The 21,133-nt window shown below is 40.2% G+C and overlaps 1 protein-coding gene across 1 annotated transcript in view; it reads right to left on the bottom strand.

Moving 5' to 3' along the window:
• Window positions 1-3,395: 3,395 nt before the first annotated feature.
• LOC145402696 (putative glutamate receptor) overlaps window positions 3,396-21,133 on the bottom strand; it is a 68,284-nt gene continuing 50,546 nt past the window's right edge. The window contains exons 7-12 of the mRNA XM_080274668.1: window positions 13,806-14,103; window positions 8,997-9,214; window positions 6,914-7,091; window positions 6,457-6,556; window positions 5,905-6,034; window positions 3,396-3,509 (exon numbers count right to left, since the gene is read on the bottom strand). Of these exons, the coding sequence (XP_080130794.1) occupies window positions 3,396-3,509; window positions 5,905-6,034; window positions 6,457-6,556; window positions 6,914-7,091; window positions 8,997-9,214; window positions 13,806-14,103 (1,038 nt within the window). The remainder of the gene's footprint in view (window positions 3,510-5,904; window positions 6,035-6,456; window positions 6,557-6,913; window positions 7,092-8,996; window positions 9,215-13,805; window positions 14,104-21,133) is intronic.

Below are 21,133 nucleotides of genomic sequence, written 5' to 3' on the forward strand. Positions count from 1 at the left end.
CCAGACGACCTCAGTGTGTTACTCCTAATGCTTCCTATCACATCCACATCCACACCACAATGCTTCTTCACATCCTCATTTGTCAGTCTGGCTTTCCATGTGACTCCACAGTCTTCCCTCAAATAATTCATTTCCACTGCTGTTACTCCTGACTTCTGTCCCTCCAACAAGGTGTAGGCTTCACTTCCATACGTTAGAGTTGGTATAACAATATTGTCATGTAGTAACTTTTTCACTTCCATGCTCACTTCCATGTTTTTTATCACTGCTTTCAATGAATCAACAACCTTTCTTCCTTGGTGTACCCTTTCAAGCTCTTCACCTTGCAAACTTCCATCCTTACTTATCACACTACCCAAGTACTTAAGCGCACTCACATTTTCCATTTCCTCCTCATACAACCTCACTGAACATTCAATGACTTCACTTCTTTCGAAGACCATAACTTTACTCTTCGGTACATTCACCTTTAGATCCACCTAGCCTTGCAGCTCCTCTTCGTCTTCACTTCACATAGTATCATCTGCAAACAACAGTACAGGGAGTTTCCAAACACTGCCCTTTCTCATTAGGGCCACTCCAACATCCACTGCCGTACCTTCTATCTCATTTACATCCCCATTCATATACAGATTGAACGAACCATGGAGACATGACACATCCATGATTCAATCCAACCTTCAAGTAGAAAATTTCACGCTCTTCACTATCCACATGCATTGCAGCCTTATCACCCTCATACAAAGTCTTCGCTGCATTCAACAACATCCTATCTACTCCATATATTCTTAATACTTTCCACAATCCTTGTCTATCCACCCTGTCATATGCTTCTCCAAATCGATGAAGGCTGCATACAACTTCTTTCCATTCTTTACAAATCTTCCACTAAAGACCTAAGAATGAATATCTGACTTACACAAGCTCTTCCCTTCGTAAAACCTCCCTGTTCTTCTCAAACAATTTTCTCTGTTATTTCCCTAACTCCGTCAATAAGTATCCTATCATATACTTTTCCTATTACACTAAGAAGACAAATGCCCCCATAATTACCACACACTTCATTTTCCCCTTTTCCTTTGTATAGGGGAATAATTGTACCTGACTTTCAATCCTCTGGGACTCTAACTTCCTCGTAAGCCAATCTGCACATCTTCCACATCTGTTCTACTATTATCTCTCCCCCATGCTTCAGCATTTCACCACACCCTCCATCAGTTCCTGGGGATTTCCCCGTTTTGACTTTCTTCATTACTTCCACAACTTCCATCCTAATGATTTCTTCCTCTCTTCTCACATGCCTCCTACTCCCAGCCATTCCCCAACAACATATACTCACATTACTTTCAGTCTCTATGTTCAACAATTCCTTAAAGTGTTCTCTCCATCTGCTCACTTTTTCTCCCTTCTCCACAAGTAATATACCATTTTTATCTCTCACTCCTCTACTAACTTCTTTGCCACCCTGTAGATAGTTAATACATTCCATCCACTTTACACTCAAATTCCTTCCAAATTCCTCATCCACACTCTTTTTACTGTCTCTTACTAATCTTTTTATCTCTCTCTTACTCTCTACATGTAACTCTCTCTTTCGTCTCTCAACTTCTTCCACGGCCCTGTTTCTCATCCACTCATTATATGTTTTCTTCTTTTGTGCCACAGCCTGTCTCACCTTTTCATTCCACCATGCTGTTCCTTGCACCCCCTTTCGTCTTCTCTTCACACCACACACCACCTCACATGGTGCACATATTTCTTCTGTGAATATCTTGCACACACCTTCCACGTCCCCCATCAGCTTCAATCCATATTTACCCAATCGCTCCTCCACTTCACTCTTATATTTTGCCTTTTTCTTATCCTCTTGTAACCTCTCCACCCTCCTTGCAACTACTTCCTCCCGTCCTTCCCTTCTTCTATTTCTCCATTTCACTTGGACATTTATTCTAACCACCACTAAGTGGTGGTCAGAAAGTCCACTCCCCCAACCTCTATAAACTCTTACATCCATTACACACCTTCGCATCCTTTCATCCACACACACACACATAATCATTGCCTTCCGTTCATTCAGTTCACCACCCACCCGTCCCATCACTCGCCACGTATACCTATGGATCATTTTGTGACTGAAGAGGGTATTGGTTATTGTTATCAGCAACCCCCTCTCGCCACAAATGTCCACTAAAGCACTTCCATTCTCATCTATCTCGGCAGGCACACCCCGCTCACCAACTAGTCCATCCACCTTCACATTCCCTTCTTTACCATTCATATCGCCCATGAAAAACACTGGCATTCCTTTCAAACTTTTCCATGCACGCTTCCACATTTGTTCAGAATTCTTCTCTCCCTTTGCGTCCAGGACCTTGCGTTGGCGCATACAAGCACACAATTGCCCACATTTGTAGACTAACTTTCAATCTTACCCACACAATCCTTGAGCCCACTGATCCATACTCTCTTATATTCTCTTTCCATCTGTTACTCACAACAATACACACTCCTTTTGCCCTCTCACTCTCACCTACTCCCCCGCATATACCCCATCCATTCTCCCATTCTCTCACACTCTCACCTCCCCATTTAGTTTCAGTTAATCCACATTCATCCACATTCGCACCCTCAAACACCTGGACAATCTCTCTCTCTCTCTTTCACCTCATCATTTGCACTCCTTACATTCCATGTCGCCATCCGTACCATGTCCTTTGTTCGGTCCTTAGTCGTCGCCTTTTGGTCAGTCCTGGTCCGAGGCTTCTTGTTCGTATTTTTAGTTAGTTGTTTTCCGAGGAGGGGCATTAACTCTCCGCCAACCCACATGTTGCCACGTAGGGAACATATGTTGGTTGGTTATAAGGTTCCCACCCATCGTTGCAAATGCTTTCCTGGTTTACAGGAAATCATTTGGCTTGCCACTCAATGTAGAGCTACCCTAAAAACAAAGTACCCCTACACTAAGTGGGTGGATGATGGGCTCCCCCACCTACCCATAAATCGCTACCAATAAAATCGCTTAAGATAGTAAGGAGAAAATAAATAATACTATATAGAAGTGAACGGGTTAATGCAAACTATGAACAAAGAAATAAGGATTAAAGAACACACAAGTTGCTGTTAAGGTGTTATAATTCAGAGGAAATAACTTGGGTTAAGGTGCCTCAAAGCCTCCCTAGCTAAGACAGTACGATCCTTGTGTTTTTCTTCTACTCAGTTTATTCACTTGATGGGGCAGAGAGACATATGAGTGAGTGTGAGCGGAAGAGAAGGCAGTCTGATGGTGAACATAATGACATGTAGGCAGTTCATTTGTGTCCACCTCTTCCATCCCGATTTAGATAAACAGGTGGTACTTCCACATAATTTATTCACGACGTATTGCAGGAACAGAGTCAGTGTGTGCTGAGTGCAACGGTGATGTTACGGCGTAGCAAGAAAGGGCTGAGCTCCAGGCAGAACACTAGTACACTCAACACGCCGCCTCCCGCCAGCGCTAGGAACATACCCTGCAGAGGGAAAGAATTATGAGGAAATGTAATAACAGCAATAACATCACCATGCACAGTGGCACCTGGAAGTAAATATATTGAGTAATTGTACTAATATCATGAACAACAACTGCATCAAAATATTATTATTATTATTATTATTATTATTATTATTATTATTATTGTTGTTGTTGTTGTTATCATTATTATTATTATTATTATTATTATTATTATTATTATTGTTGTTGTTGTTGTTGCTGTTATTATTATTATTATTATTATTATTATTATTATTATGAATTTTAAGGCCCCAGGTGAGGATGGAATGTTTCCTGAAATGCTTAAGGTGGAAAATGACGAGTTGATGAATGCGCTTTTGAAACTTTTTAATGTGGCTTGGGATAATGGTGGAATTTCTAGAAGAGTGGAAAAATGGAGTGATTATAAAAATACCAAGAAAGGGAGATTTAAGTGTGTGTGGCAATTGGAGGGGAATAACTTTGACACCTGTAGTTGCAAAAGTCTTTTCCAAATTTTGTTAAACAGAATAGAGCCAGTAACTGACAAATTTTTAAGAGAAGAACAAACGGGAATTAGAAAAGGTCGAGGTTGTAATGATCAGATTTTTATTGTAAGGCATCTAATGCAACAAGTTAATGAGATGAAAATGCCACTTAGTATGTGTTTTGTGGATTTTGAAAAGGCGTTTGATAGCGTTTCATGTGGAGCTATGTTGAAAATTATGAGATTCTATGGTATACTAGAAAAGTTTGTAAATATTATTAGAAGCCTGCATGAAGGTACTTTTTGTAAGGTAAAGGTGGGTGGTTCTTTGAGTGGTCCATTTCAAGTTAGGTCAGGAGTGATTCAGGGAGGAGTTCCTTCGCCATTGTTGTTTGTTTTGGTTATGGATTATGTTATGAGAAAGGTTGTAAGGAGAACAGGTGCAGGAATTAACTGGAAAGAAAATAAAAAGCTTATGGATTTGGACTATGCTGATGATATTGTACTGATTTGCGGAAGTATTTACGAGATGCAGAGGGTGCTTGATTATCTGGTGGAGGAAGGAGAAAAAGTGGGATTGGTAATAAATTGTGGAAAGACTGAAATTGTTAATATGAACGTGGAGAACCAAATCGATTGTGTAATTGGGAATAATGTGGTGAAGAATGTAGAAAAGTTTAAATATCTGGGAACGATTGTATCATCTAATGGATCATTAAACAATGAAATTGAGGAGAGGATTAGACAGGCTTGGCGAACTGTTGGAATGTTGAAATCTATTTGGAATAATAACATGCTTTCGATACATACTAAAGTGAAAATTTACAAGTCCATGGTTTGACCAATTTTAATTTATGGGCATGAGTCATGGTACAGTACAATTGCAACAGATCAGAAAGTATTAGGATTTGAGAATAAAATACTGAGAATGATTTTTGGGAGTAAAGTGGCAAGACAGAGTTACAAATGAAAGAGTAAGGGATATTACTAGAGTGGAACCTGTTAATGAATATGTGAGACTGTCTCGCTGGAAGTGGCTGGGGCACATATACAGAAAAGAAGGTAGTTTAATACAGGATATGCCAGAGTGGACTGCTAGAGGAAGAAGAGGTAGAGGTAGGCCAAGGGAAACCTGGTTGAGGACAATGAAAAAAGAAGCAGGAGAGGAGTGTTAGTGGGACTTGAAGGAGATGGCAAGAGACATATATTGGTGGAGAGAGTTCATCGGGGCCCTATGCATCCCGTGGGGTGCCACAGGAAATCATTGATTGATTGATTGATTGATGGTAAGTTAAAAAGATGTCAAGATTTCAAGTCCAAAGTATATGATTTTCAGATCTGTATGGTGAGGTTTCGATTTATCAGAAATGTCATAGGTAAATAGAACTATAACTTTCCATTGTACCCTCTTCCATCAGTTTTATCTACATACCCCCAAGGCTAGATGATTGGTCTGGTGTGTCAAAAGGAATATACAGATGGCGTCATCGTACTTAAGGGATTAACGGGAGAATCACAGAGGCTTTTTATGATGACAGCGTAGATGAGCTGAATAAAATATACTTTTTTTTTTGTTAATATACTGTAAACACGACATCGAAACTGAAAGGTTTGATGGATACATTTTTTATTACTCCTTCCGGTCGTTGGCGGTAGTAGTAGTAGAGGTAGTGGTAGTAGTAGTAGTTGCAACCTCAGGCTCATCTGGACGTGAAACCTGTGGACTGCAGGCTAAAGTTGCCCGTCTCCTGCAGTCCAACATCCTTTCGGAAGATAGGGAGAGAACTGAGGGATGTTTGTACAACCCACGAAAGGAATTCCATCTCCAGTAACTTGCCTGTTTGTAGCAATAGTAAGGTACAAAAAGAAGTGTTGCACTGAAAAGATTAGCCATAGATTGAAATATTACCCAGATGTTTTTGATGGAGAGTGCTGACATAACCGCCACCTTTGTCGGTGAATTTAGACAGCTGGTAATATTTGGGAAAAACACTGTCTGCCAATAATTGTATAGACCAGCCTCTGCCACCTGCATCACCCTGTGGGGAGAAGAGTAGTTCAGATGGATAGCCTAGGGCCCTAGGTGGACAGAACGATGTACTGTGAACACACACACACACACACACACACACACACACACACACACACACACACACACACACACACACACAAAATTTATAGTAATATGCCTCACAGACACCTCACACTGTCACTTTTTATACACCTGTCAACGCTGTACCTGACAATGCCACATCAAATCTCTCATAATGCACAGACTTCTGATCCCCTACAGTAAAGTAATAGGAATACAGCGAAATATAAGCTATGAATCTTTTAATTAAGTAAAGTGTTATTACTTGGAAACCAGATTACCTACTTCTTTTTTTTTTATTATAAATTTGTTATTGTTTGGACAAGACACGCGATTTTCTGCAGCTGTTATTTTAGTCATCAATCTTACTTCCGAGCGAGTGCAGGGACGAGTGGACTGTCCTTTGCAGCTGCCATGGAGTCCAGGGCAGGGATGTATCTGCTTCGGCTTAGGCTAAACACACACCTGCCTAGGGTATTAGAAAATAAATCCTTCTGTATTAACCTTCTTATGCATGAAATACCGAGTTACATCTGAATATAATAGTGGGCATTACAGTTATAATCAGTAATAGCCAGTCTCATTTTACACCATACGAAGTAAATGTAGTCCAGTTTATTTAAGGGTAAAAGGCCTTTCCTCTAGTCACCTCATGACGATCAAATATATGCATGGCTGTCACTTTGACTGCGACGTTCTGTCCAGCCACCAAGCACCCCCGGAATATTTTGATGATTTATAATGATCGATGGTGATGATAGCGATGATGATGATGAGGAGGAGAAGAAAGATTAAAAGGGTAATTTTAGCGGTGATTCAAAATTACCTGTCTTAGTAAACTCCCTCGCCATTCTCTTCTTCAAGTACACATCCAAATTGATCATGGCTGTGTTTCCCTTCAGCAATATCGCCTGTACACGGTCTAGTTGGTTAGTGGTGAATAATATGACACGGTTCTTCTCTCTCAGGTTCCACACATCACGCTTTATCCCACTCTTGGCGAACTGAGAAACAAGGACAGTGTTTGTGAGGGCGAAGGATGCCCTGGGACATAATAAGTACACTCTTTTTACTCTAGGTTGGCCTAAAACTGCCATCTCTCGATCTTGTATGCTGAACTCCAGTAATAAATTGACATTGCAATATGATGCTAGTTACTAAGTGCCATGGAGAGGACATAGAGCCGTAATATTAACTTTTCTGCCGCTATGATACGCGAAAAACGCTGCAAAAGGTCAAAAACCTGGGCCCAGATCACTTAAAATGAGTACAGCATATAATTTTACTCTATCACGACTGTGAGTAAATGCGTCCGTTATAAGTTGTATGAAAAAAAACGATTTTTTTTTTAAATCCGACTTTTAACCAAACTAAGAAATGTATCAGATGTTTGTAAAAGATTCTATCAGGCAGGGACGGGATGATGATGAAGGAAGGCAGCAGGATCTTGGGGAAACCAGTGGAATTGAAACCCTTACTCTCAGAAGTTTAAACCTGGGGGAATAACAATCCATGACGAGTACCACTGACCAAACCTATATATACTTTTCATGTACGATAACCTGTCTATATATCTATTACTTTATCTGTCTACAGCCAGAAGCCTTAACTCCTGAAGGGATGGCCACAAACACATCGCTTCAATATCACTTCTATCCCACGCATTTCACCTTCCCTCATGAAGCTCTCCATCGAGTCCTCCTCATCCTCGGCCTCCCTTTACCCCACTCCCCTTCAGGTATGTCTGACGGTAAATTTTTTCCCACATCCCTACATCCCGGAAACATTTCTTTCACCTTTGTTTCCCAACACGTATCATACCACTCTTTAATTTCCTAGATAATGATATAAACTGCTCAGTCATTCAACATAATTTAACAAATAGTCTAATCTCTGTTTTGTTTCGGAGGTGGATGTAAACATATAGTAGAAACACCCTCAATCCGATTTTTTTTTTTTTTTTTTACATTCTTGATATTTGCAGATCTTGTTAAGCTTATGAAAGTGACATAGCAGTGAAGGTGTTAGTGAAGGCTGTATGTATCCCCTTAAGTTTAAACAGCCTCTCCTAAGTTGATATCATGAAAGGAGATCAGTAACAGCACGAAAAAGACGTCATCGGATTGATGGGGCTAATGGCACATAGTATTATTACCGTAAATGCTTCGACTACAGCTGTTGCCTTGACGAATCTAAGTTTCACAGAACTGTAGATGAGGTCCAGTAAAATATCTCATCTGTTTTAAGAAATTAATAGAATGTAGCAAGAGGGATTTGATATAGCTTTCAACGAACCGTCCAATATTAGAAACTTTTCGTTAAGTTGAATATATCTGTCAGGACACTGCTAGAACACCAGTAAAGTACGCTGTTTGAGTCAAGGTGTTTATAGTACAGAGTATTATTACCCTAAATGTCCTTTCATCAGTTGTTCCCTACACAAAAATCACTTTGATGAGACTGTTGATGACTTACAAAGTAACTGTATTAATAGCTCAGAATTATTACCCTGTATGCCCGTTCCTCTGTTGTTCCATTGGCAAATACAGTAGGGCTCACAGGACTCCCGATGATACAGAGGTACACCTATAAGCACATAATGTTATAACCCTTGATGTCCTAACGTTAGCTGTTTCCTTGACAAATATAACTTTTATGGACTGTCGATGAGACACATAGATAGAATATCACTAATATATAACATGTTTTCAGTCTAAACTGACCTGAAATTGACTGTTTCCATCATGAAGTCTCACTAATAACAAGACTTTAGCAAAAGAACACATCGCTAGCCACAAGGAATTTCTACGGCCGTTGTATTGTTTTCTCTGTCACTGCGCTACGTAAAATATACGCAGAAGAACAAGAATCTGGGCCAAATGAACATCAAGAGAGTATAATAATATTACCCTAAATGCCCCTTCCTCAGCTGTTCCTTTGACAAAAATAACTTTCACTGGACTGTCAATGAGGTCCTCGAGTGCATGGTAGGGTTCTGGGATGTGCCGCACTGCCAGGAGGGACATGAGGTTGCCGGTGTAGCTCCGCGTCAGCACCAGCGTCATCAGCATCCACACCCCCAGCACCACACGCTCCCACCACCACCAACCCTCAGGCTCAAACACGTCTGGTTGAAGTAAACACACAAGTCACCTTGTTGCAAGGCAGAGTTAGGAGTATGAAGCTTGATATGTTAAGATGCTATATGGTGTTAATTTAGCTAGTATGCCTACAGATTGGTTGATTAAAGTGCCATCCAGAGATTTTTTTTCTTGTGTAATGTTTCGCCCTTTTCCCGACTTCGTCAGACGTTAGGAATTTCTGACAAAACCTCTGTTATATACTCAGTTATATACTACCCTCAGGCCAAGTTACAGGGGAAGAGGTAAAGGATGTCGGTTAGCTGTGTCTACATGCGAGGCAACTGTCTGAGTACATGTTTTAAGTGAATGGGAATAACAATAATAACTATAAGAAGAACAAGAACAAGAAAAAGACGAAGAAGCGGTGCTAAAGCACAGTAAACCCGTCTCCGGCAGTCATTTTAGTGCTGACATATAAAAAACAACAGAATATCTAGTCAAAGATGTCATATATCAAATTTGGAGTAAATCAGATGAAATTTGACGAATTTATGCCAATCTGAAATTTTGGGGTTGACTCACCTGACACTGAACCCCCTACAGCTAACTGGGGGGTGACCCCCCTGATATAATGAAGGCATGTTATAGGATGCAGATTTGAAAGCTGCACCTTTAGGCTTCGGTTTTATGTCGATAAGACGAATTAGAAATGAGCTACGGCGAAAACACAATTTTTTTTTTTTACTTAAACATTTGTTGGGCCAATAACCAGCGCCTTGGCCCAATTTGGCCCAAAATTTAATCAGGTGATCAGTGGGTCATAGCCCATCATCCCTGTAATTTTATTCAAAATCGCACAGATATTTTTCGTGTAAAGTTGTTAACCAACAGACAAACCAAATGAGAACAATACCCGTCCCCGAGTCCCTCCGGGGAGGGGATTGGTAATAATAATAATAATAATAATAATAATAATAATAATAACGATGATGATGATAATAATGATAATAATAATAATAATAATAATAATAATAATAATAATAATAATAATAATAACGATAATAATAATAATAATAATAATAATAATAATAATAATAATGATAATAATAATAATAATAATAATAATAATAATAATAATGATAATAATAATAATAATGATAATAATAATAATAATAATAATAATAATAATAATAATCTATCTATCTGTCTATCTATTGCCAGAAGCCTCAATCCCCTTCCGGGTGGCCACAAACAAATCGCCTCCATGTCGCCCTGTCCCCTGCCATTTCACTGCCCCGCTCCCAACTCACACCCCCCTCTTTCATATACCTCTCCACTCCATCCCTCCACCTCAACCTCGGCCTTCCCCTTCCTCTTCCCCCCTCCACCTAACTCGCATACACTCTCTTCGTCAGTCTTTCACCCTCCATCCTCTCCACATGACCAAACCACCTCAGTGTATTCCTCCTAACGCTTCCTATCACATCCACATCCACACCACAATGCACCTTTATATCCTCATTTGTTAGCCTGTCTCATGTGACTCCACAGGCTCCTCTTAAATAACTCATTTCTGCTGCTCTCACTCTTGACGTGTGTCCTTCCAGCAACGTCCAAGTTTCACTTCCATGCGTAAGAGTTGGTATCACAATACTGTCATGTAGTAACTTTTCACTTCCATGCTCACTTCCCTGCTTCTCATCACTGCTTTCAAGGAACCAGCAACCTTTCTTCCCTGCTGTACCCTTTCAAGCATTTCACCCTCCAAACCTCCATCCTTACTCATCACACTACCCAAGTACTTAAACGTACTCACATTTTCCAGTTCCTCACCACCCAACCTCACTGTACATTCACTGACTTCACCTCTCTCAAAGACCATCACTTTACTCTTCCCTACATTCACCTTTAGATTCCGTTTCTTACACACTCTCCCAAACTCATCCACCAAGCCTTGCAGCTCTCCTTCATCTTCACTCAACAACACAGCAAACAACAGTACAGGGAGTTTCCAAACACTGCCCTCTCTCACCAGGGCCACTCCAACATCCATACCCTACCTTGTACCTCTTTTATTACCCCATCCATGAACAGATTGAACAACTATGGAGACATGACACATCCCTGTTTCAACCCAACCTTCAAAGAGAAAAATTCACTCAGTTTACCATCCCCACGCACTGCAACCTTAGCACCGTCATACATACTCTTCGCAGCATTCAACAACTTCCCATCTACTCCACATATTCTTAATACTTTCCATAATCCTTGTCTATCCACCCTGTCATATGCTTTCTCCAAATCCATGAAAGCCACATACAACTTCTTTCCCTTCTCTAGAAACTTTTCCACTAAACATCTAAGAATGAATATCTGATCTACACAACCTCTTCCCTTCCTAAAGCCTCCCTCTTCTTCTCGAACTAATTCCTCTGTTCTTTCTCTAACTCTGTCAATAAGTATCCTCCCATACACTTTTCCTATTATACTAAGAAGGCAAATGCTCCTATGATTACCACACACTTCTTTTTCCCTTTTTCCTTTGTACAAGGGACTAATTGTACCTGACTTCCGATCCTCCGGGACTCTACCTTCCTCCCAGGCCAATCTGCACATTTTCCACATCCATTGTACTACTATCTCTCCCCTATGCTTCAGCATTTCATCACACACTCCATCAATTCCTGGAGCTTTCCCCAATTTAACTTTCTTCATTGCTTCCACAACTTCTATCTTACTGATTTCTTCCTGTCTTCTCACCTCCCTCCTCCTCCCAGCCATTCCCCAGCAACTTATACTCGCATTACTTCCATCCTGTATGTTCAACAATTCCTTAAAGTGTTCTCTCCATCTGCTCACTTTTTATTCCTTCTCCACTAGTAATCTACCATTTTTATCTTTCACTCCCCTGCTAACTTCACTTCCACCCTGTCTTACTCTTTTCACCTCTTTCCAGAACATTTTCTTACAGTCCCTCCACTTTACACTCAAGTTCCTTCCAAATTCCTCATCCACTCTCTTCCTACTCTCTCTTAGTAGTATTTTCACCTCTCTCTTTCTTTCTACATATAACTCTCTTTTCCGCCTCTCAACTTCTTCCACGCCCCTATTTCTCATCCATGCATTGTATGCTTTCTTCTTTTGTGGCACAGCCTGTCTCACCTCTTCATTCCACCACGCTGTTCCTTGCACACCCCTCTGTCTTTTCTTCATCCCACACACCACATCACATGCTGCACATATTTCTTCTGTGAATACCCTGCACACACCTTCCACTTCCCCCATCTGCTCCAATTCATTTTTGCCCAATCGTTCCTCCACTTCTCTCCTATACTCTGCCTTTTTCTCATCCTCTTGTTACCTTTCCACTCTCCTTACAAATACTCCTTCTTCCCTTCCTTCCCTTCTTCTATTTCTCCATCTTAATTGGATCTTGATTCTGGCCACCACCAAGTAGTGGTCAGAACTAATAATAAAAATAATAATAATAATAATAATAATAATAAAAATAATAATAATAATAATAATAATAATAATAATAATAATAATGATGATGATGGTAATGATAATGATTTTTGGTAATGGTAGTGGTGGTGGTGGTTGTAACTGGTGTTGTTATCATCATCATCATCATCATTATCATCACTGTTCCCACACACTCAGAATGTGCACAGACATTTGTCCAGGCATGTACACACAGCTGCCCGGCATCGCCTTACCTATGCTTCCCTAGGTAGCCACATCTGTGAGTGCTATATACAGGGCCAGAATTTGGTAAGAAATGACCAGTCACTAGTATCTGAAGAAACCTGGAACAGGACGAAATGTTACACATAGGAAAATGGGGATCTTACCTTTCAATGGTACTATCATTAGAATTCTATGTGGTACAAAGTGCAGCAGAGTAAGTGATGCACCGGAGCTGTTTTTCTAGTCGAGGCAGAGACTATTAACCCATTAATGAATAATACTTTTAAACCGTTAATCACTAGACGCACTTCTTTAAGCTGAATATATTAAGTTGTTTCGATGTATCTAGGAAGAAATGAACAAGAATGCCTCAGTGCTACTCGTTTGTGGCATATTTCTTTTCACTCTAGCACCTTTGATCTTCATATCTTACCTGAATATGGCCAATAACATCCAGTTCACAAAAATTATGTTTCTACTTAAAGTCTGTCAAAAGATTAATTCCAAACTAAGAAACAGACAGACACAATGTAAATCATAGACCTATACTCACTTACTACCTGTGTGGTAAAGAAAAGGAGGTCATCAGACAGGAATTATGATTGATTACCAGCTCCTCTATCCTCAAACATCTAATAAATCTCATTATGTCAGAATCTTAATATCTTGACATTCTGGCAGGCTTATATGCGATTTTTCATAAGGACCCAGATTCAACAAAAAATGTAAGAGATAAAAAGACTGAAAGCCTACGCTCATGGCACACACTTCATGTAAACGATTTCATAACATGCAAACCTAGAGGTAGCTCAAGATACAGTTGAGCAATGTAGCAAGCATTACGCATCAGACACTAAATGCAGACACAATATTCGCTGATAGAAAAGTTCATATGCCTGAATGTGTAAAGGAAGTGTGACATTGTTCAGAATAATAACACCTTACCTTGTTGAAGCAGAACACGGACACAGTTGGAGGCATTAGAGAAAAGTCTAGTCTGGTTCAGACTCTTGGAAGGGAGGCATGATGGGGCCAGCAACACCGCCATGTACACTCCGAGTGCCACAAGGATCCCCACCCACACTAATGGTGTTAGGGGCATCATGAAACCCCAGAGAGTGACTTCAGGACTTCCTCGAGCGGCCATAATTCGTGCGTAGCTGATGGCCACAGGGTAGGTAAAATCCACCACTCCATAACGCTCCGGTGTCATCGTAAAGAGTCCAAGAGCGATGTCCGCTTCCTGTACATAGGGGAAATAAATGGAAATTCTGAAAAAACTGGTCAGCACATTATTCTTTTTCTCTTTCAGTGCACCATAGGGTGCATTTCATAACGCAATGGTGTCGTCATAAAGACTCCAAGAGCAATGTCTGCTTCCATTGCAAAGAAGAAAATTAAAGAAAAGTTTCCTGAGTATATTCCAAACATTCTTCTTTCACATTTTCATTTTGATAATCATACTTAGTTATTTTTTCTCCCTGACTCCAGAAAACTTCGGTCTGTCAACATGCAGCAATAAAAAAAATTCCAAACTTTGACACCCAGAACCGGGTGTTAACAGGTGGTGGTGGGGGGGGGGTGACAGCCTGTGAGTGCAGATTTGTAGTCAACATTATCAAATCTGGGATTCCAAAAGAATGAAGCGACTTTACAATCCATAAAATTCCCTTGAATATTACAACTAGCTTAGCAAGCTTTCATTAATTTTTTACTTGGTTTTGAAACAGTGAGATTAGAACCCTTCTATATTACTCACATATTACTGGAAATGCCTATTGATATCTCATTAAGTATTGAAACAGTTTAGAGACAGTGTAAAAGAGTAAGAAACTACTGTTATGGAGAATTGTTTCATTAGGTTAGACGCGGTTCGAGGCAGAGTGAACGCATATGGTTGCAGCTATTCCGGCATCCTTAAACATTAATGTAGTGTTGCAAAGCTGTAGGCATTAATGTGTTATGAAACATTATGTAATATGTAACTAAGTAACAATAGCTACAGGCATCAGTAGGCTATGTAACAGACAGGTAGGGATGTCTGAGTTCTCCAGGAAGAGGTTAGATACATTTCCCCACAGCCAGACGCTCAAGTAATCCAAACAAAGGATGACTGGATGGAAGTTAGCAGTTCACGTATCAGAAATGTGCAAGACCCTATATACACATACACACATGCAAATACATACGCACATGCATGCCCACATACTTCACTGGAAGTCAGAGGGAGATATAAGTCCAAAATCGCATGTAGGTGAGTCAGAGAACCAGAGATCCCCAGAGAGTGATAGTCAGTAGGAGAAGGAGTGAGAACCAGAGACAGCCAGGGAAGAAGGAAGGAAAAGAAGAGTAGGAGCTACAGACGGTGGGAAAGCGGTGCCTAGCACAAACTGCCTCCTGACAATATGTGGGTCATGCCAAGCTCTTTAACTTTTCAGTCAAGCAACTGTCTCACAATAAAACTCCATCAACCCCAGTCTGCCTATTCATCACCTCTCCTTCACTTCCAATATGAAGAGGATAGTGGGACAGAAACGGCCTACCTTCACCTTACCCTACAATGCCAGTATTAACCCGAGGCATCCCGTCGACATATAGGTATGTTGCAACATTTTGCATTTGCCAGTCCCGTCGACATACTGGTACGTCACGCAATTGTAAGGTTCATAATTTGCACAATTTTCAATTTTCGCGCATAATTTTTTGTACGTATACACAGGACATCTTCCTCTATTCCTCTACAAGATGCCAAGCAGGGACAATGCCTTACACCGCATAACCTCCCCCCCCCACACGCCATTGTCTCGGCAATTCACCTGTTACCAGTGACCTGGCCAATAAAGACATTCAGGGCCAGAGTGATTCTCCAATCGATGACAATGTGGAGGACAAAGTTTACATAGCATTAGAGGAAGAAACAGTCAGAAATGATGATCAGGTAATGTGGCAAAAGAAGTTCAGGTATGGTGATGAGTTAGTGAGTGAAACAATGCTTATAATCCCTATATTACTGTTTGAAAACCAATACTCTCGTACTACATATAAATTCGTACCAAGTAAATAAATAAATACCGTTTATGAGTGGTGTGAAATAGTTACCCTCCCATAGAACTCGTTTTCTTTGGTGCCAGCCTGTTAGAAAACCCAGTCAGGTAAGAAGGTACTGCTACCTGGATTGGGTATTTTAAACCTCAGGTGAGCGATTTCTCTATGAAATTTTGATGTTTCTCACCAAAAGTGGAGATTTTAGCCAAACAAATTTTTTTTTTAAATACCTCGGGATTGGGGGGTGTCGGAGGTGCGAAATAGCTCAGGACGTGGCGGGTTAATTCTCTCTCTCTCCTCCTGGGTCTCTCCGATCGACCAAACAAGATAATACATCTTCCTCTAAAACAAATAGATAAAGACCACATAATCTTGACATCTGGTGGCCTTTGACATTGGTGGCAAGTGGCAAAACGAACCGACTACAATCAATATACGCCTTAAAACTTAGTATGCAGCTGATTCTCCTGAACTGCTACAAGGGCAACACTATAAACATTGGAGAAGAGCCAGTGAGAAAAAGACTAGGAACAAAGTGAGCAAGTAAGCAGAGAGCGAGGAGCTGAGCAAATGTCGTGACTTGGGAGTGACAACTCAGCAAATCTTCACTTCCCACCACTACTACCACCACTCTTTCACCAGTATCACCATCACCATTCTTTCACCAGTATCATCATCACCACTCTTTCACTGTCACGAGTGATGATGAGGCAAGATGACTGCAGCATAACATGCAAATCATTCCAAGTGCCTGACAACTGCATGCCTGACTGGCTGCCTACCGACCCACCTACCTAGCTGATGATGGCATCTGCTGACAACAGGACCCAGTGCAGTGCATATGTACTTACATCAGTGAGATGAACATACTTTATTTTTTGTTCTTCCCAGTAGGCTATTTATCTTTTTATAATCATGAAGTTTTAGTGCTGCCAATAAATAAGTGATACACAATTATACATTTGCCACAAAAAAAAAAAACGTGGTTTATAAGAATAACTAGGCAACACTCGTTAGCAATATGAGCTTATTAATGAGATCTAGTGATTAATATTATTACAGTATGTTAAAAAAGCACCAGCATTTGTGATACCCAATGACGATTCACAATTAGTGGGAACAAGTAGTTGTGTAGGAAATCTCCAACAAGCCAATAACGACTCAGTTAGCAGAACGAGAGGAAAATGGAAATAACACATAACTCTCCACATACACTTGATTAAGAAACAAACACATCACGTGTGGGAGTAATTGAGGATGATGACATATCATGGCCAGATTTTTCAAACCTAGATAGCGAAGATTATAGACAAACTTTACATACTAATGAAAATTTAGTAGACCCAAACAATTTATACAACAGAGTACACAGATCTGGAAACACATATGACACAGTTGCAAAGCAGTTCAAGTGAACTTGGACAAACAAAGACAATGACTTGTGCAATAGGCGACAGTGATTTGCACTCCCCACAGAATCCACACAATGCCTGGAGAAATCAACTTCTAATATATGTGTATCACAACGGCAAAAATGTTCTTAAATTCTCAGGCACTGACAAAGATAGAATTGATATCCACAGAGTCATAAATGAGTGTGATCAGCTATTTGTTAGTAGTATAACGGATGAGAAAGAGAAGATAGCATGCCTTGCATCTACAGTTACTCAAAAATGATGTCCGGCTGAAAACTCTGCTCGTCAAATAAATTCTTACACACTGGGACATATAATGAATTTAGAACAGAGTTCCTAATGAAAATTTCTAGAGGTAGAAATTTTTTAACAGGTACAGCTCCAGAAGTACATAAAATCGTAGATCTCATCAGACAAACACACACTTCCTAGGTTTTAAGTGATATCACAGCTAGTGTCTATGATTAACCCCTAACCACCAGGCTAAAATCTGCACCTCACCTCAGTATAGAAAAAACAAAAAACAAAGTAGCACTACTTCTAACCTTAATATATCAGAAACTACAGCAGTTAGGGAAATTAATTAAAGACCATGTTACACATCAACTCTTTTTCTTGAGAATGAGATTATCCCAAGGTCTGTAGGGCGTTGCACTGATGAGTAATAACGTGAGGAAGAGAACTAATTTTTGCTGTGAGAACAGGATGTGATCGTGTCACCGCCTGCAGCCTCAACTATGGCTTTGCTCTCAACGTGATAACTTCTCCATAACTAGATAAACTAGGCGCAGTGGTGTCCAAGGCATGCCCTATGGCACTATCGCTGAGTACTTTCCTATCTTCCTTGGAAAGAGGCTTGGCAGGGGTGAATGAGGCAAAAGTCCATGTGAGGTGGGAATGAAATCGGACGAGTAAGGTTAAGAAAAGACCATCATACACCTGGCAAAGTCACAGAGACAACTGAGGTATGGTTGGGCTGGCTGGAGGGAATCTCCCCTGAGCTTTTGGTGGTCAGATAAAGTGGCGGCCACTTCAAACTGTGCCGAGAAAACAAGTGCAGTTCCTACCGATACCCGGTGCCACCTGGCCACTGATTTTCTGACAGTTCTGACCAACACTCGGCGGTTAGGTGTTAAAAGAACTCAATTAGCCAGATTAGGAAACTCAGACTTGATCACAGTTAATGGAGGAATATCATCAATGCATTATAGTTAATAACTATTATGGGTTGCATTGCTGTGCTGTGCAAACTGCCTGAGAGAATCTTAAGGACTGCATAGACAATCCCATATAATCCAGGACCATGGTTACTTGACCTTTTTCATGACGTGGAATTGAATTGTAATATGCTGGAGTACCTGAAATGCTTCAGTCCAATAATAAAACAGGGATGAGAACTACAGACACAGTGGCAGCTATAAATACATCTAGCACAAGTACAGAACAAAGGAGATCTCGACCAGAGAACAGACAAACAAAACAACATCAGACATCAAGGCACCATTCGCAAACACCAGGCTACAGTCAGCCTAAAAAATTTGCATGTAGTCGAAGCACAAACTGTGCCACAGAAAAAACAAAATATGGTAAATCAACTCGTAGGTCACATCTAGAGATAGGCCTACACTATGTTATTACTGTGCTAACCCAGGCCATACAAAATCTGAGTGTTTCATTGACACCAAAGAGGATAAGGAAAAAGAAAAAGGACTTGAGCCTTACTGGAAGAGGAATAAGGCTACAGGACATTGGACAGCAAATTGCATGACGGTAGAGAGATTATTATCTGTTCTCAAATTGGAGGATGAGATGTAGGGATGGAGTGGAGAGATATATGAGAGAGGGGGATGTGAGCTGGGAGCGAGGGAGTTATGTGGCACTGGACAGGGGAACATAAAAGCAATTTGTTTGTTGCCACCCCTTACAGAATTGAGGGATCTGGCAAGAGATAGAAATCGGGGGAGGTTATACCAGTACAAAAGATGACCATACATAAAGAAAACCAAACCTTAAGTTCAAATAGGGAACATACATGGAAATGAGTGTATGTTGGTGTCCGCATCTTGTGAAGATGAAGAGATTACATTACTTTTGGATTCAGGCTCTCCAGAGAATTTAATAACACAGGAGGAATTAGAGAGGATTTTTAAATAGAAGAAAGTGACGTTAATGGAGGAATCGAATTTAGACTTATATAAGGTAGATGGCAAACAAATCCTCGTAAAGGCATCCTTTTAGGCCTAAGTACCATAAGGAAGGAAAATATCATCCTAATACCATACTTCAGTGGGACAAATTATGACAGAGAAGTCATACAGGAGATTCCTTCATCAGAAGTGTCACCCAACAATTGTAGTAAATCAATGGGAGTTGGAATGATTAAACACCATAGCCAAACATTTCAGTCTGACCTCAAAGAAAATGAGACAGCTCACCCTTCCCTCCCATCTCTGCCGCTCCTTCTACCTAGGGACAGAGGTGGCAATAAATTTCCCACATTAATTCTGCACATCTCACCAGTGAGGTAGTTATCCCATCTAAATCATATATGAATGTAACGATAATGAGTAAACTGAAGAACTGTACTGTTATTGTCTTAGAAGAATCTTGTAAAGTGAAAGGAGTCTCGTGGTAAATACCGTATGTCAGATGAATAACGATAGGGAAACTCAAGCGTTCCTAATTAATCAGATTAATGAAGAGGTGCAGATCAAAAAAGAAACTTGTATACGCAATATAGAGACTTGTCCAGGTTCTATACGTGAGGTAACAACAGGTCGAACATCAGGTAAGATTAAAATCGATAGACAGAGTGCATGAAGAGGAATTTGATTCACTCAGGAAATTTTGATGTGGAAAATGATCTACTAAATTAATTACAAAAACACCGGCAGACAGTCCCATTACATGGTGAGAAGTAAGGCTGTACTCTCCTGATTAAACACAAGATTAACCTACTCCCGTACACATAACCAATATAATTATGTACCAGGATATAGGATAGCACACTCACAACGTACCCTAGCAAATTAGTATGTTGATGAAATGTTCAAACTGGGTATCACTGAACCATCAGTGTCACCATGGAAAGCACCACTGTTTTTTGTTCCCAAACATAACGGTGAAATGCATGAAGTCCTTGATTATCGCAAATTAAAACCTAGGCCGGTTCCCTATGTGACTGTTAAATGACGTCTTGCATAATACTGGGCAAGAAAATGATGTATTTTCCACACTCGATTTCCTCAGTGGGTATTACCAAATGACGAATCACACAAATACACTGCTTTCTCAGTAAACAGTGGTCATTATCGGTATAAAAGAATGCCGATGGAATTAAGGACAGCTCCAGCACATTCCATCAATTAATGAATACTATAGTGTATTACAAGGCATGTTAGATTATATTTTTGTGTATCTGGACGACATAATAATCGCAAAACACACTATAGATGAACATTTACAAAAACTAGACCAGGTCCTACACAAGTTATCCAATGATGGTTTTTAAAAAAAGCTGCCACAATTTAAATTTTGCTTTAAGGAATTTAAATCCCTACGCCACAGGCTGGATGCAGAATGTATACACACCTCAGATGATAAAACAACAGCAGTGAGAGACTTCCCTGAACAAACAAATGTGGATGAAGTAAAATAATTTCTAGGTCTAATAGGTTACTGCTGTGCGTTTATACAAAGATTTGCTAAAATTTCAGAACCTTTTTTCCAACTACTGAAAAAACAAGCTACATTTCAGTGGGAAGGGGAACAAAAAGTAGCATTTAATGAATTAAAAGATAAACTTACAAGTGC

The sequence above is a fragment of the Coenobita brevimanus genome, chromosome 58 (assembly GCF_032717465.1).
Source record: "Coenobita brevimanus isolate Jiangsu-jjx chromosome 58, ASM3271746v2, whole genome shotgun sequence".
NCBI lineage: Eukaryota > Metazoa > Arthropoda > Malacostraca > Decapoda > Coenobitidae > Coenobita > Coenobita brevimanus.